The sequence below is a fragment of the Gymnoscopelus microlampas genome, assembly GCF_963454915.1.
Source record: "Gymnoscopelus microlampas genome assembly, chromosome: 4".
Lineage (NCBI taxonomy): Eukaryota > Metazoa > Chordata > Actinopteri > Myctophiformes > Myctophidae > Gymnoscopelus > Gymnoscopelus microlampas.
Window position 1 is genome coordinate 46,478,637 of NC_139941.1, and position 17,164 is coordinate 46,495,800.

General features: G+C 43.7%; 1 protein-coding gene across 4 annotated transcripts in view; it reads left to right on the plus strand.

The window, feature by feature from the left end:
* mtmr3 (myotubularin related protein 3) overlaps positions 1-17,164 on the plus strand; it is a 40,078-nt gene that overhangs the window by 11,017 nt on the left and 11,897 nt on the right. For all 4 annotated transcript variants that reach the window (XM_084054987.1, XM_084054988.1, XM_084054989.1 and 1 more), the window contains exons 5-16: positions 202-318; positions 4,006-4,088; positions 4,824-4,990; positions 5,231-5,327; positions 6,125-6,238; positions 7,017-7,234; positions 10,422-10,553; positions 11,917-12,028; positions 14,173-14,368; positions 14,808-14,993; positions 15,941-16,111; positions 16,952-17,097. In XM_084054987.1, coding sequence (XP_083911113.1) covers positions 202-318; positions 4,006-4,088; positions 4,824-4,990; positions 5,231-5,327; positions 6,125-6,238; positions 7,017-7,234; positions 10,422-10,553; positions 11,917-12,028; positions 14,173-14,368; positions 14,808-14,993; positions 15,941-16,111; positions 16,952-17,097 — 1,739 coding nt within the window. The remainder of the gene's footprint in view (positions 1-201; positions 319-4,005; positions 4,089-4,823; positions 4,991-5,230; positions 5,328-6,124; positions 6,239-7,016; positions 7,235-10,421; positions 10,554-11,916; positions 12,029-14,172; positions 14,369-14,807; positions 14,994-15,940; positions 16,112-16,951; positions 17,098-17,164) is intronic.

The following is a 17,164-nucleotide window of genomic DNA, read 5'->3' on the forward strand; positions in this document are numbered from 1 at the left end:
CTATCAGCCCTAATAATAAATAAGTAAAATTGATGACTCCACAATTAGCCAGTTATTTGCAGTTCCTATTTACAGTTTGATGTTATATTTCCCTTTTCTGTATTCCTTTACCCTATACCGTTGCTTCATTCTCATTGTATATAAAGGCATGGATGGATGTGTGCCCTTTGAAATGTTCTCTCTGTCTGCTGTGTTACGTAGGTGCCCTTTCCTGAGCTGCATGGAGAGTTCACAGAATATGTGGGAAGGGCAGAGGATGCCATCATCGCTATGTCCAGCTATCGCTTACACATCAAGTTCAAAGAATCCATTGTCAATGTAAGTCAGAGAAAAGGTATTTTAACTCGGCTCATTAATGTATAGGATGAACTGAAGGAATTACACCACCAGCTGTCAGCCAAATATTGGTAAATTTGATCTCCTCCACTTGGTTTTTAAGAGAAGACATCTTGAAGAGCTGTTCTGCTGAAAATGTTGAGTTCTCATGCAACGGGTGAATGTGGCTGGTGAATTTAGCCACAATTGCCTTCAGACAATTTACCTGACCTGGTGCATGGACGTATTCATCATCATAACCTTTATTTCAGCTCGGAGTACACTTGAGGGGCAGGCCCTCATTTTCAATGTAGAAGAGATTATTATTATATATATATATTATGAAGGGACAGAGCTGGAACTAGGGTCAAAGTGACCTTCCGGTATGGAGAGGGCGCGGGGCATTCACAGCTGGACATGCTGATAGTTAAAGGCATGACCGTGTTCATCAGTCTGTTCTTCTTTCCATTTTTTGTTGCTTTTTAAAAGACGAGTTGCTGGTCTGCCTTTTTTCCCCCACTTACCGTTGCTATGGTTGCAGTAGTTCCGCTGGGGACAGAGGAGAGTCACGACCTGCCCCCCTTCTCACTGTGTCAGAAAGAGGGTGGCTTTGTTATCCACCACGTCTGGTCACTCTGAAAAACCTTCTCTTTCATCACAACGTGTTCTCAGTCAGTAGAGTGTATTTCCCCTTTTCACAAGAAAGGCGGCTATTTAATTTCCCTCTGAGTCGACTGTTGCAGAGTTGCAGAGTTTCCCTCTGAGTCGCACTGTTGCAGCGTAGTTTGGTGTTATGATATTTTGTTGTGTGTGATCTATAGCAAGTAGCAGTAGCTACTTGCTTTAGCAAGCAGAAACAAACATTGATTTACAGGCTGAAGCATCATTTGTTGTTATTATGCTTCTCTTAACTATTTGACTGCCAGAGTAATAGTGTAATAGTGTGCCACTGCTGCCAGCAAAAACACCTTTGAAAATATATTGGAATATTATCCTTGACCGCCGCCCGCACGGACAATGACATCGGCTCATTGCACGCACAGGGTTGTCGTAGTAGAGGGAAAAAATATATAGTCCGGTCCGATCCTCCATTCAAGAGCTATGGCTGTTTCAATGTGGCTTGTTTTGCCGGAAAGCAGGCGGAGCGGACATCTAGCAGAGATATAGCCATTTCACTGCAGGAAATAAACAGGAAGTAAACAAGCTTTTATTTTTTTGAATGACTTAATTTCCGGGTTTGCCGTTATCAGGCAGTGAAAGCATCATCCATAGGACAGCGCCATCTAGTGGAAAACCACTGAAAACAAAAACTTGTCCAAGTCGTTGGCAGGCTGGGACTTGGCAGAATTCAACGCGTCCATGGCAGACAAAGAGTTAATACTCATTCCTAGAGTCTGACTTGGGGTAACTTTTGGAGAATGGAAACCCTCTTCTTGTGGGAATTACAGACCACTTGGCAGTAGGTACTAAATTGTGTGTAGAGCACATCAAACATGAGTAACCTTTACGTTATGGCACGCAGTTAGGAAACATGTTTTCATTAATATGCGCACAGGCCCAAAAGTCCTCCTCGCATTGAATGCTCAACAAGCCAGATCTTAAGGTGTATTTCTATTTTCTGCTAGTTGCACATGACACGCACAGCTGTCTGATTGTTTCACTTTCACTTCTGTCAGCAGGTCACGTGTTACCAGGGTTAATTGGACCTGAATGAGGCCCTAGTTCTAGGCTTTATTCACATCAAACAGAAACAGAGTCAGTGTTCTCCTCACACATTTCATGATGACATGGTGAAGCGTTTGCATCACATGGCAGCAGTTTTGGTGCTCAGCAATCTGCCAGAGGGTGTGGGAGGAGAGAGAGAGGATGAGAGATAGAAAAGACAGAATGTGTGTGTGTGTGTGTGTGTGTGTGAGAGAGCTATTGAGGGCGTGTTAGAGAATGTGGATAGGGCAGGACGAGCATCGAAGCCCTGTTAACAAGCAGCCCAGGAATTTTGGCAGCAGCTAGATTAGGGATGTAGATTAGAGTATGAATTAAAACTTCCGCGGGATGTAAGAACGTCAGGAATGTGTGTGTGTGTGTGTGTGTGTGTGTGTGTGTGTGTGTGTGTGTGTGTGTGTGTGTGTGTGTGTGTGTGTGTGTGTGTGTGTGTGTGTGTGTGTGTGTGTGTGTGTGTGTGTGTGTGTGTGTGTGTGTGTGTGTGTGTGTTTAGTCAGCAGCAGCAAGCCCAGTCACACAGTCATGCCCAGTTTTAACATAGCACATTTATGTGCTCCCTAGTTAAAGAGATCTTGTATCTCAAAGGGATTTCACATCTGTATAAAAAAAAGGTCAAGTAAATGTTGTAATTGTTCCTTCTGTTTTTGTTTTTCGGATAGCAAAATTGTTGTTGTGAGGTGTCAGTAAGTACATGGCGTCTTTGCACAGCGTGGGGTGGTTAACAGCGTGTGTGTGTTTGTGGCCATCTTGTTAACCTGCTGATGAGTAGAGCAGTAGAAGTGTGCACTTCCCAACCCGTTTGAGGAAAATGAGCTGGATAAAAGACTTGAAACACGAAAGCAAAAATGCACCCACACAACACAAGGTGCTATCTCTATATACATTATTGTAACAGCTGGACAGGCTCACAAGAAAATTACTCAAGAGATACCTTGTTGGTCAAGTCGTTGCAATAAAGTTTTGTAAGCTTAAATCCAGTTTGCGTAGAATTGTTTTCACCCTTTTGTGTTTCAACGTGCTGATGACAGCCTGTGCATCTTGCATGGCTTTGGACTGTGTGTCAAGAACTGCTTTGATTATCTAGCGTTAGTTAGCGGGGCTTAGTAAAAGTAGTCTTGCTATTTCCCTGCAGTATTCAAAATATGCTCACGAGTCGTAAGCACGTTCAGTACTTTGGATAGAATTTGCCTAGAAAATATCATTAACATGATAATACAGATTAACTCTACCGGATCCCGTGTTTAGTGTTTGTTTTTAGGAACAGATAATCTTATGTTTATTGAGCGTTCAGGGAGATGCCGAGTTAAATAACCTTCCATGGAAATGCCCAGTTTGCCTTCACAAGTAACCTGTATGACTGGTTTGCATCTACCAATTGTTGGCAGCATGATGCAAACTGTGCTATTGAGGTCATGTTGGAAAAGCATTACATACTGATTCTTGGCATGATGGTGATTTGCAGTGCATCTTTCAGCTTCAAGTACATCAAGTATAGAATAGACCACTACTAACTTGCGTTTGTGGTTATGGGTTTCATGCTGCCTGGACAAACTGCATGCATTTGACTGGTTGTTGATACATTTGCAGCCTAGTTGTTTCCAGGTGTCCCTCTGCAAGGGAGGATATTAAGCACATGTTAAAACTTATGGCATGTAGCCACATTTAGCAGCTTACAAGCAAGCAGGTAAATTGCTTGGTGATTTACTTAAGTATACCTCGATAGGATAAGCACACGTGGACAGGCTGTTGTAGGGCTTAAACCAGTGAATTTCTGTTACAGTCTATATACTGTATTATCCAGTATCCACCAATCTGCACCCGTGACACCTGTATGTTTCATCCGTGTAAAGGAAAAAGTTTGCCTGCTGACTTGGGTCTCTATATCAGGAAAAAGTTGGCCTGCTGACTTGGGTCTCTATATCAGACTGTGACTTTAAGTTGATCTCTGTTCTTTTCTTGTACTCCCAGGTACCTCTTCAGCTCATAGAGAGTGCAGAGTGTCGTGATATGTTCCAGCTCCATGTCACCTGCAAGGACTGTAAAGTTGTCAGGTAGGATCAGTGAGAAATTACGTAGTGTACATACTGTGTGTGTGTGTGTGTGTGTGTGTGTGTGTGTGTGTGTGTGTATAAATAAATATAAATGTATATAAATAAATAAAGTTGCTTGTCTGTCTGTGATGGCCGGCAGACAGACACAGCCACAAACCTGAACAACCTGATACAATGCAATGCGTTATCATTATGACCTAGCTCCCCCTCCAGGGGTAGTTCTGGTTAGAAGGAAATGAAAACCAACAACAATCACAAAACTTCAGAGGTTCTGGAAAGTTTCAGGTTATCGAGGATTCTGGGTTACTCATCGTAGTCGAAAAGAGCCATGCGTTTATCACATACCCAGCCTTATTTGCCCCAGGTGAGGGCAGTTAAAAAGGACAGAGGGCAATATGTCAAAGCAATTCCAGAGTTGATAATGGTTGTCAGCCCCAAGGCTGACACACAGGACAGATGGATAGGGGTAGAGAGCTACATCTAAGCTTCAAGAGTAAAAGGGTAAGCTAAAGTGTCACTGTGTGCTGAACTGTCCCATGAGTGTCTCTGCTGCAGAAGGTACTACTCGGCATGTCATGCTTTCCTGAAACATACATTTGTGCAGATACGAATTTTGCATATTTGAACTTAAATTGCTGATAGACATTTTACAAGTCTGTTCAGGCCTACTTCTAACGATTTTATTCTTGCAAACGTTTTGATGACAACCTTTATGTGACTTCCTCTTCGACCCAGGTGTCAGTTCCCCACCTTTGAGCAGTGTCAGGAGTGGCTGAAGCGCCTGTCACCCGTAGTGCGCCCTCCCTCTCGTCTGGAGGACCTCTTCTCTTTTGCTTTCCATGCCTACTGCATGGAGGAGTATGCTGGGGAGAAGGAGCAGCATGGAGAACTGTGTAGACCAGGTGCACTGCCTTATCTCTCTGTCACCCCCCTTATCTTATGATCTCACCCTGCCTTTTTTTTCTCTCTCTCTGTGTCAGTCGGTCTGTATCAGTCTGTATCTCTACCTCCCTCCATCTCGGCCTATGTTTCCTTTCCGTCTTGGTCACCCCGCCCCCCGCCCCCGTCCCCCACACTCTTTGCAAGTCCTCAGATAACCTTGCTCTGCTTTGGTCTTATCCATCATCTCCTCTGCGCTGCAGGCGAACACGTGACCTCCTGGTTCAAGAACGAGGTGGAGAGGATGGGCTTCGACACCCAAAACGCCTGGAGGATTTCAGACATCAACAGCAAGTTCAGGTATTAGCCCATGTCTTCATTCAGCGCTCGTCCGTCTGTCCCCCTATCCCGCTGCACTGATTACGCGCACTCACTCCCCGGCTAGGAGAGTGATCCCTGGCCCCTGTGTTTTTGCTGGCACACAGCACAGGGTCAGACTGTGTGTGTGTTAACCCATTAAGACCTGGAACTGTGTCATTTTTAGATTTGAGCTAAAAAGCATTATTTTACAATTTGGGCTATTCAAAAATAGCAGATATACAAGCTCATAGCGCGGCACCGAGTGCCGCGCTACGAGCTTGTAGATCTGCTATTTTTGAAAAATTGTGAAAATGTGTGCAAATATTTGAATATATATTTTTTTAAAGCGAACATTTTTAACTCAAATCTTTGCTTCTGGGGGGTCCCTGGAACAAAATATTTTGATGGGGGTCCACGGCCAAATACATATAATTTTGGGGGTCCTTGGCATGAAAAAGATTGAGCACCACTGATATAGAAACATACGTTTTTCAGAATACTGTTGAGATTTAGGAGACATGTAGAATCGGCTTCAGGTCTCAATGGGTTAAGACAGTGGGTGGTTGTTTGTATTGTGCTCTGCTGGTTCTGAGCCCTGTAGAGATAAGGGCCCAGCCCAGGATTAGGTGTCCGTGGACAGAGGCCTTGTGAAGGCATCACACAGCCTTGTGGCCTTCGCTTACTTACTCCACCTCTCCCAGTTTGTTCTCTTTCACTTCCCTGTTTCTCTTTTTTTTAACCTTCCTTCCTGCCCTATCTTTCTCTGTGACCCCTCCACCCCCCCTTGGCTCTGCCAGGCTATGTTCCAGCTATCCTCAGCAGCTCCTAGTGCCAGCGTGGATCACTGACAAGGAGCTGGAGAATGTGGCTGCCTTCCGCTCCTGGAAGAGATTCCCTGCTGTGGTTTACAGGTCCGTCTGTGTTTTGTCTCTCCCCTTCAGCTGTTATGACCTTGGCTTTGGGTGAAGATCTCCATACCAAAATGTGTTAATATTCATTATTGGCATAAAGAAAAAATCATTATCGTAAACTTAAATGGGAAAACAATAATAAAAAGAAACCCTGTAGATTTATTTTAAACCTTAAAGAGAGCATCACTTGTAGTGATGCACCGGTCGGGTTCTTTTTCAAGATCAGATCTACCAAACTGCTAAATAATACAATAAAATCATGGCAAAAAGTCCTAAATTGTCCTAAGTCCTAAATTATGGATGTTAGTAGTCACTAAGAATGACCAAAGTCAAAGCAGAGTGCCTGCTTGACCCTGGTAAGTGATGGAAAAATAGGCTCTAGGCAGGCTATTTCAATATTGATAAACTTGCGGGGCTGCAGGTTTCAGATAGATCCACACATCACTATCAGTGAGTGTCCTCCATTACTAAATAGTGAATTCCTCAAAATGTGCATTCAACTCTTATAAAAGTTGTTTACCACTATAATACACTACACGGCAACAGAAGGGTTCCCAGCACTGTGGAGGGCTTTCTGTTACTGGGGAAGGAATGTAACCTTTAGGCCATATCATACAGACCTAACCCACAACTAAGTGTGTTGCCATAGCATCAGGCCCCATAAGCACAAAACTATACTCTCATTCTGGAATTACATTTCAACTCTGATGTAAACTCCCTGCAGACATTAGAGACTATTGTTGCTGACTTTCTCATGGCCTCTATATCTCTCCTCCAGGCACCAGAGCACGGGAGCAGTGATTGCCCGTTGTGGCCAACCCGAGGTGAGCTGGTGGGGTTGGAGGAACGCCGACGACGAGCACCTAGTTCAGTCCATCGCCAAGGCCTGCGCCGTGGACGGCAGCTCCCGCAAACACCTGACCAATGGTACCAATGGTACCAACGGCACCAATGGTACCTACATCAATGGCACTGAGCTGCCTGACACAGATTTTGGTGAGTGTCTGACTCACACATGCTTATAGTATACACATATGCAGGGGTGCACATAACTGGTGCGCATGCCCACCCAAAATAAACAAGAAATGACTAAAGTCATAATTTAGCCGCGAGCGGCAGGCTTTTTTTGCCCCAATCTGCCGTTGAGAAATTGAAATTTAAAAAAAAAATGAAAAAAAAAAAACTTTTTGAAAAAACATTAAAAAAAAAAAAAACTTAAAAAAAAAAAAATATGTCCTTTTGAATATGATTTGACATTCATATTATTAGCAGCTGTATTGTGTGTGTGTCCCCCCCCAACTACTCAAGTTAAAGTATCAATACTGCAATGTAGAAGAACTCTGCCAAAAAATGGCATACCTCAATATGACATTTTGCGGCTATATTATGACTTTGTCATGTCTTGTTTTTGTATAGTGCTGTAACATGTTATGGCCTAATCACTGTCATTCAAGCATAAATGTCTTAACATTAAAATAAAAATAAGTAACCGGTATAGGACTAGGCTACCTATTGTGGTACAAAACAAGTCCTTCTGCAGTGAATTACAACATTAGGATTGTGCAGAATTCAAGAAGCTTTATTTGTTACTGACTCATAAAGATACAAGCAGCGAAATGTTGTTGGAACTTGTACCACAGATGGTTCTACATATAATTGATATAATGAAGAAAAGAAAATATTAAGCAAGAAAATAAAATGGACAATAATAACTAAATAAAAATAGCCTACAGATATATACAGTTTTAGGAATACTCTGGGACTTGTCTTAGACAGGCATGTCATCAGTGGTGTAAAGTAACTACATGTACTCAAGTACTGTATTTAAGTACAATTTTGAGGTATTTTTCACTTTACTGTGGTATTTCCAGTTTTCAGTACTTGTACTTCTACTCCACTACATCTCAGAGGCAAATATTGTACTTTTGCTCCACTACAATTATTTGAAAACTTGAGTTACTAGTTACTTTGCAGATATAAATTATTACATTATAAAACATACATTAACCACTTTAGCCCTATTTTATACCAAGGCTATTTGAAAATAGCTGATCTACAAGCTCACAAAGTGTCGCATCGCGACACGTTGTGAGCTTGTAGATCTGCTATTTTCAAACATTTGTGTACTTTTACTTTTGGTACTTTAAATACATTTGGATACCAACACTTTTGTACTTTTACTCATGTAAATTTTGAATTGCGGACTTTTACTTGTAACAGAGTACTTCTACATTGCAGTATTAATACTTTTACTCAAGTAAAACATTTGAGTACTTCCACTGCTCCTCAGAGTTAAATCAACACTGAAGCCCTGCGGCTGTTGTAAGTCACAGATGATTAGAAGATTCTCCGCTGGCCGACTTTTTATGACTTAATGACTTTATGACTCTCAGCCTCTCACTCTGTCCTCTCACTATTACGGTTAGCATAGCATGTTGCTAACACATCAACAAAGCAACCACAAACTTTTCGCTTGTGTGAGAGAGAGAGAGAGAGAGAGAGAGAGAGAGAGAGAGAGAGAGAGAGAGGGAGAGGGAGAGGGAGAGAGACTTGGGAGAGGGACAGATGGAGGGGGGGGGGGTGCTGCGAGGGGAGGCGGGTGCTGTGAATGACGGCCGTCCATTGGCCGTCCATGGGCCGTCCATGGGCTTTAAAGTAGTGTCTCCCCATTGGCTGTAAAGTAGTGAAGGACAGCCAGGACAGCCAATAGACAAATAGGTGTCCCGAAAACATGTCGTGTCGCGAGTGACGATGTCTGAGGCTGTCTGTAGAGCCGCAGCGCTTTCAGCTCGCGGCTAAAAATGAGCACCACATCAGACGACGCAAGGTGCTTTTGCGTACCAACAGCTGGAACAGGAATTTCCAAGCTTTTATTTTTTAGCAAAACAAAAAAATAAAAGCCTGGAGATCGAGGACGCATGCTGCACGTGATTGTCTCGCATCGCCTCGCATCGCCTCGCATTGCCTCGCTGCGTGCACGCAGCCAGCAGCGGCAGTTTAGAGGCACTCGTCACTGATGATGAACGCACCGTGATGGTGCAAAATATGCCGTGAACGTCCCAATCTGGCGGATAAAAGCAGCGCAGCACAGGGCACCAACCTTGGGGGCTTCACCAAACGATGTGAGAGAAAAAAAAACGGCAAAAATCGGCGGAATTTGCAAGCAGAGCGTCCTCTTCCCGCCCCCCCCCCCCCCCCCCCCCCCCCCCCCGTTGACTCCCCCCCCACACACACACACACACACACACACACACACAAAGGTGCATACTAAACCAGCGGCACTGACAGGCCTGATACAGAGCTCACATGCTCACCCATTGTGTCACAACATGCACCTACCAACACATCATGTACACAATACTTCCTGCTGAAGACAAGCCTGTGCATTGACACAGAGTAGACACATATTTTCAGCTGAAGACTTGCTATCTGCTTAGAGTTGCAGCAGACACTGTTCAGCAATGTAACCTGTCAGGGCCTGTCTGATAGAGAGCTGTTGTCAGAGGGAGCAGGCTCAAAAACAAACGGGGAGAAGATAAAAACATCTGCACACTGTTTTTAAGCACCCAAAAGGTTTTTGGAGCTTAAAAACTGTGTGTGGATGTTTTTATCTTCTCCTTGATTCTCGCCTTGATGTCCAGCACCTGGCCTAAATACAGGCATAAGATGTGCACACAATCTTCTCTCAAAAGCACGCACACACACACACACGCACGCACGCACGCACGCACGCACGCACGCACGCACGCACGCACGCGCGCACAGATACAGTATCATTCACAACATTCCATATGTCATGTGGAATCTCAAATGGATATTACAGATGTCTCATTTCCTTACGCAATGTTTGATGTTGAATGTCTCCAAGTCTCAAGTGCCTTGTCTTTAATTAATTCCATTCCAAATAGCCTAAATCATATTAGAAAAAATCCTTCTAACCATCATTGTAACCCTTGTCTCTCTCCCTGTTGTCTTTTGTATTCTTTTATTGTTATCAGCAATGTTGATCTAGAAAATGAATTTACAACAGCTGCTGTAGCCTAAGATATAGAATGTGTAGAAGAACTGGTCTGGAGCATACGGTTAATAGGACAATGTTTGTATAGGTACAATAAAGAATATACTGCATTTTGATGCATCCCGCTTTGCAGTGTTTTGATCCTGCCACTGTTTTCTGTTCTAGAATCCTCCTTGACCCACAGCTCGGAGGTGGAGACGTTGGCCATTCAGCCCCACAAGTTGCTCATACTGGATGCCAGGTCGTATGCTGCGGCCGTGGCCAACAGGGCAAAGGGAGGGGGCTGCGAGTGCCCAGGTTGGTGCTTCTTAACACATTGGGTGCCTGGATTTTTTCATAACAACTTACCGTGGGTGCCAGCATTCTCCCCATTGACTGCGCTTTGCTGTTTAAAGCTCTAGGCTCCACGACGAGCAAATCCACGTAAAAAAAGCATCCATTCATGTAGCGCGATGACCCTAGCTACATCCTGGAACAATAACATTTCACTCACGAGTTACAACGGGCGGGGGGGGATCGCGCATCGCGCATGACCGTTTTTCCCCACCGGAAACAGATTCGGAGATATAGGCGTTTTAAAGAAGGAAATAGACAGGTATGGGGAGCCGGTTTCCGGTTTCCGGTTTCCGGTGATGCATCTGGCCTATCCTTCTCAGGATCACAATGGGTACTCCCAGAGCTGCTCTAGCCCCTCCCGTGCGGAAAAAAAACAAAAAGACGCCAAAACCGTTTAAATATGGTTTTGGCACTCCGGGTAACTTTTTGCACCTTTTGCAAAACCGTATATATACGGTTTTGGCACCCCATGTGTTAACTTGCGGGTTTGAACATGCACAGAATGATGTCAAATAGTGTTTTATTATTTTCCTGGAGAGGGAATGCCAATTTATACTGTCTTACAACAATATCACTCACCAGAAATTGTAACAATTTAATCCATTAAGACCGGGAAAGCATCTGTGTCATTTTAGATTTATTTGGCTATTCAAAAATAGCCGATATACAAGCTCATAGCGTGGCACCGAGTGCTGCGCTATGAGCTTGTAGATCTGCAATTATTTTGGAAAGTTGTGCAAATCTTTGAATATTCATACATGTTTTTTATAGCGAACATTTTTAACTCCAATATTTGCTTCTGGAGATCCCTGGAACAAAATATTTTGAGATGGGGGTCCGTGGCCAAATACATATAATTTTGGGGGTCCTTGACTTGAAAAAGATGGAGCACCACTGATATAGCAACATGCTGTTAGCATTTAGAAAACATTTTTAGATATGTATTTAAAAGACCACAATGGAAACTCGCCGCTGGGCTTTATAGTGTTTTATCCTTTTGTATTTGATGTGTGTACTGTATATTTTTATGAATCGTACACTCATATTTTAAATGAATGTTTAAATCAATCAATCAAGCTAAGAGAGTAGCACGTCTTGCTCAATGCATCTGAAAAGATGTGGGTGACTGAAACAACTACAGTACAAAGGTAGCGGTGCAATGTTTCATTATGTTGATGTTTAAGCATAGTGAATCGCTTTTGTTTAAATCACCAGTGGAATGTCCTGTTGAGCAGGACACTCGCATCCCTGATAAATACTAATGCATGCGAATTCCATCAGGATAACAGCTTCAACTAATGCTGTCTTCCTCCCTGGTCCCCAGAGTACTATCCTAACTGCGAGGTGGTGTTCATGGGCATGGCCAACATCCACTCCATCCGCAAGAGTTTCCAGTCCCTTCGTTTCCTCTGCACCCAGATGCCTGACCCAGCCAAGTGAGTGTCCTGCCCTCCAGCGATGCCTCTTTTAGCGTTCTCAAATTCTGCCCGAACCCAACCCGACATTTTCGGGCCGGGCCCGGTCCAAAATCTATGCTAATTAGTCGGGCCGGGCCGAGCCTCGGGTTCTAGAAAAAAAAGCTATTACCCCCAAAAAAGAAATTTCAATTGCCCCTAGTGGCCTAAGTGTAAGGCCAACGGAAATGTTGGATGCAGCTCAAAGTGAACTTTACACGGGTATCTAGCCTGTGTTTTTAAAGAAAAACGGCGCTCGAAAATCGGCGAAAGTGGCCGTTTTAAAGATGTTTTGGCCATTGTCTCTGGAACAGAAGTTCCAATCTGCTCAGTTCAAAGCTTGTTGGGTGTGTGACTTTGAGGACATTTAGCACATAATGACACCCTTTTCAGGTTTTTCTGGCCTAAAAGTATGGCAATTGTTAGGGCCGGGCCTTAATTTTCAGGCCTGTTGAGAACTCTAGCCTCTTCCAGCTCCCTTATGACAGTGGTTCTCAAACGTTTTAATTTAAAGAGCCTCCAGCATTAGGCAACGGACCCCCATAACTCTGAGTGTGTACAAATGGTACCAAATGAACCCAAAGTATCCATTTGGTTCCATTTGTACACTCTCAGAGTTGCAGACCTCTTAGGGTCAATTTGGTTCCTAACTATCAATCATTTAGCTTGGGACCCCTTGGAACCGCCTCAAGGTCTCCTCGGGGCCCCCAGTCCCCACTTTAAGAGCCACTGCCCTATGAGCCCAACTTTGAGTCATAACTGTACAACCTGGATGCATGATCCCAAACGCTCCAACCCATGGTTTTAGTAACTGTAACAATCACAGCTGTGTTTTGGCCTCTGTTGTACATCTGTCCGATTTGGGAGGCTTGGCAAGGTCCCAGACTAAAAGGCATGTCTTTCCATTTGTACTGTACCAGATTCAACTGCACAATGATCTGTAATTGAATCTAAAAGCCCACCCTCAGATCAAAAGCTATTGAAAGCACAAATAATAATAGACTGTAGCATCTCCAAGCAGTGGGTTAGCAGATAAAGTCAACGGGAGAATACTTGTGACTTGGAGCGTGCTCAAAAATCCTGCTCCTTAATGCTTGATCTCATAATGAGATTGTGTCTTAGTGAAGAGACCGGGGCCTTTGTGAGTATGTGGTTCAGTGTGTTTGTGTGATCCAATAAATGTGTGTAAACTAGGATGTAGTGTACTATATGCACTAGCCTCATTTATAAACGGCCCTTACGCACACATTTTGTTCTTACAAAAAAATCAGAGGGAAAGTCAGGATTGATGAAAAGTTGATCTTTGTGGGGAGGCAGTGACAGTGGCTCAGGGGTAGAGTGGCTGGTAGAGTGGCCCGATGGGATCCATGAGGTTCCCAGTTCGATCCTGGGCTCCCCCAGAGTTGGTGTCGAAGTGTCCTTGAGCAAGATGTTGAACCCCTAATTGCTCCCGATGAACAGGTTGGTGCCTTGCATGGTTTCCTCCGCCATTGGTTAAAGCGCTTTGGATAAAAGCGCTATATAAATGCACCATTTACCATTTATTTTATTTTTGTGCTAAAATTCTATGAATTTTATTTACACAATGCAGAAAACAATGAAAACCCTTCACCATGAGGTCATCTCCATTCCAGACACTCAAATATACACCGCACATATAAATAGATGCATTACACAATAGTGCTCTAGACCTAGATACATAAAATCAGTTAAACATTGACATGCAGTTCAAGAAGGACAAAGTACATAGGTGAACAAGGTCCCTTATGTTTTGGTCTGATTTAGTGCCTTCATTTTACAGCCTCATATTATGATGCCCAAAGAAGCTCTATGACCCAAAACCTTCCATATAAAATAAAAAAATGTGATTTTTGCACAGCTTTGGGTGTGCAGGGCTGACTTTTATTGTTCATTTGACTGCCTCAAATTATAAAATGTTATTTTCAGAAAGGGACATGCAACACACTCGTGGTAGACAATACACAAACCATATAACCTGCACTAAGATGAACACATTTAAAAGGACACATGCGTAAGACACATTAAAGAATGATCATGTTAAAACACACACGGGTAAAGTGCAGAAATGATCAAACACGTTTTGGATGGGTGTCTGTGCCCTACAGCTGGCTGTCTGCCCTGGAGAGCACCAAATGGTTGCAGCACATGTCCCTGCTGCTGAAGGCTGCTCTGCTGGTGGTCAACGCCGTGGACAGGGACCACAGACCTGTCCTGGTGCACTGCTCTGATGGATGGGACCGCACGCCACAGATCGCTGCACTGTCCAAGCTCCTGCTGGACCCTTTCTACCGCACTATTGAGGTATTGACTGACTCATTCATTGTTTAGCGGCAATGTTAGTTAGCTTTTTTATTATATTACATTTTTTAACTTGATTTTATGTTACACTTACTTAATTGTTTTATTGTCACATGTTTGCAATACAGCTGTTGCAATATTGCAGGCATTGGAATTCTTGTACTTCCTCAACATAGTGGATAAAATAATATAACGTAAAGTAAAAAGTAATAATTCTCAGCAAATTAACCACTTTCAACCTGGCATCCCTATTTTGGGCATGTAATTACACAGTAGGTGAATATAAAACAAAATAGCCGATCTACAAGCTCACAACGCGTCGCATCGTCACACTTTGTGAGCTTGTCCATTGGATATTTTCACTATTCATCATATGATGATGTGTATATGTAGGCTATATAAGACTTAAGTGGTGAACTTGTGGTTCTGGCTGTGTCTGCAGGGTTTCCAGGTCTTGGTGGAGACTGAATGGCTAGACTTTGGCCATAAGTTTGCAGACCGCTGTGGCCATGGCGAGAACTCGGAGGACGTGAACGAGCGCTGCCCCGTCTTCCTACAGTGGTTGGACTCTGTTCACCAGCTGCAGAGACAGTTCCCTTGCTCCTTTGAGTTCAACGAGGCCTTCCTGGTGAGTGTTAACCCACTTTATCATATGAACACTGGAAAATGTCCTGGGAATCAGGTCGGGACATTGTCCAGTGTTGGCCGTTCACACATGTAGCATGCAACAGGAGAATGTACTCCGTTTGATAAGGTGAGGGGCGTTGTCTGGGTAGTAGACGCACATATTACTACTAGCTACTCCCACGTGAATATAACACAGGCACAGCCTGAGGGAGATGCGAGGATCAAAGGCAATATTTTTCAGACAACGTTGGTCTCTAGCCTATATACAGCCAAGTGCGCACTGGAAGCATGACAAGTGTCAGGTGTAGATCATTGTCTACAATTAGGCTACTGCAGTAGTAAAGAGAGACGTTTATGTTCGATCGGTGAATATTTCCAACTCGACCGCTAATTAAAAGTTGAATGGTTAAACTGGTTTTCAGTTCTCTCTCTCTCTCCAAACACCTCCGGAGGAGGGGAGGCTCCACCCGTAGACAATAGATGCGCCATCCACACGTCCACACGCTGAATATAAATTCACCGTGCATTGGACTATTACCGCGTGCGTCCATTCACACACATCGGTTTGAGCCAAAACGGACATTACCCGGACTTCTGTAACTAAAATCTGTTGCATGTCCGATCCTACTGAGCCGGAATGTAGCGGTCATACATACAGCCCCTCCGTTTGAATGGAAAACTTCCATAATACAGTGCATGTCTGATAGTGGCTTTAGATGAACCCTCAGCATTGAGAAATCAAACCGTTAGCCCACCCAGAAGTCTGTGTCAGCTTAGAGGACCCAAAGTAGTGGAGTGTTTATTATGTTGGAGATTGGCACCAATGTTGGGCAACAATTCCATGTTTTGTGTTGATGTATTTGGCAAGGAGATGTTGCCTCTTTTCATTTTCATACCTGGGGTATCTTTCAAGCTCTTACATGTCTGTTTGTCTGTGTTTGTTTGTAGGTAAAACTGGTTCAGCACACCTACTCCTGTCTGTTTGGCACTTTCCTATGTAATGGTGGCAAGGAGAGGGAAGACCGCCATGTCCAAGAGAGGACGTGCTCTGTGTGGTCGCTGCTGCGACCAGCCAACCGCGCCTTGAGGAACATGCTTTACTCCACCCACTCCGAGACTGTACGTTCACTCCATACATTCGAACAATGCTCGAATTCTCAGATTGATACCACTGTTTCTATTACTAGTACTACCACCAGTACTGTTGATACCAAAACGAATACTTTGACTGCTGCAGCAACTACTAGGCTTCAATTGTATTGCACATTCTTAGACAAAGTCAAAAAGTGCTCTCTCAACAATGGTACAACAACAAATAAAAGTCAACAAGAAAAACAATAAAAATGTTAGACATTATCAAAATTAAAGGCAGAAGCTTAAACTAACAAAATGAGGCAAAGTAAACGCAATGGGGCTCATCTGTTAAAATGTGTTTTTTGTTTTAGTCTTTTTAAAGAAGTCATTTTAAAGCTGACACTGATTTTGCCAGCTCCAGGCTTCAGGCATTTTTAGGGCGTTCCCAAAGCCTGTGGGCCCAGATGGTTTAAGACCCAATACTCAATGTGGGCAGGACCGTCACCTCTAGAGTGTTGTAATTCAAGTTTGTTTCGTTTCATGGTTGGTTGTTATTGGAACTATACTCAAACTTGATTTATGACCCTTTTTAGTCACACATAGTTGTGGCTGCTTAGTTTGCATTGTGCTACAGGCTAGTATTTCCTTCCTTTCACTTTCACATCCCTTTATACTCATTTTTATAATAGTTATAAAAATATAACATTTTTATAATAGTTTTTTTTTATTTAGCATTTCAGATCTAACCGACTGTACCAGTGTTGTTTTATTGCCCACCTGTAATTAAACGCAGAATGTTATGGGTTTCTTCCTTTTTTATGAACTCTTTGTCCGTAAAAAGAACGAGGCTGATCACATCCCTGATAAAGTTCTTGGTTGTTGCAGGTGCTGCATCCGGTGTGTCACGTGCGTAACTTGATGCTGTGGACAGCCGTCTACCTGCCCAGCTCTTCCCCCACCACCCCCTCCGATGAATCGTGTGCACCTTACCCCGTGCCTGGTGCCAACCCCGAGGACGCACCCCTGGGCAGGTGAGCCTGGCACGCTGGCACCGAGCCCCCTCCTCCTCCTTCCTGATGTAAGATAAACCCAGATTGA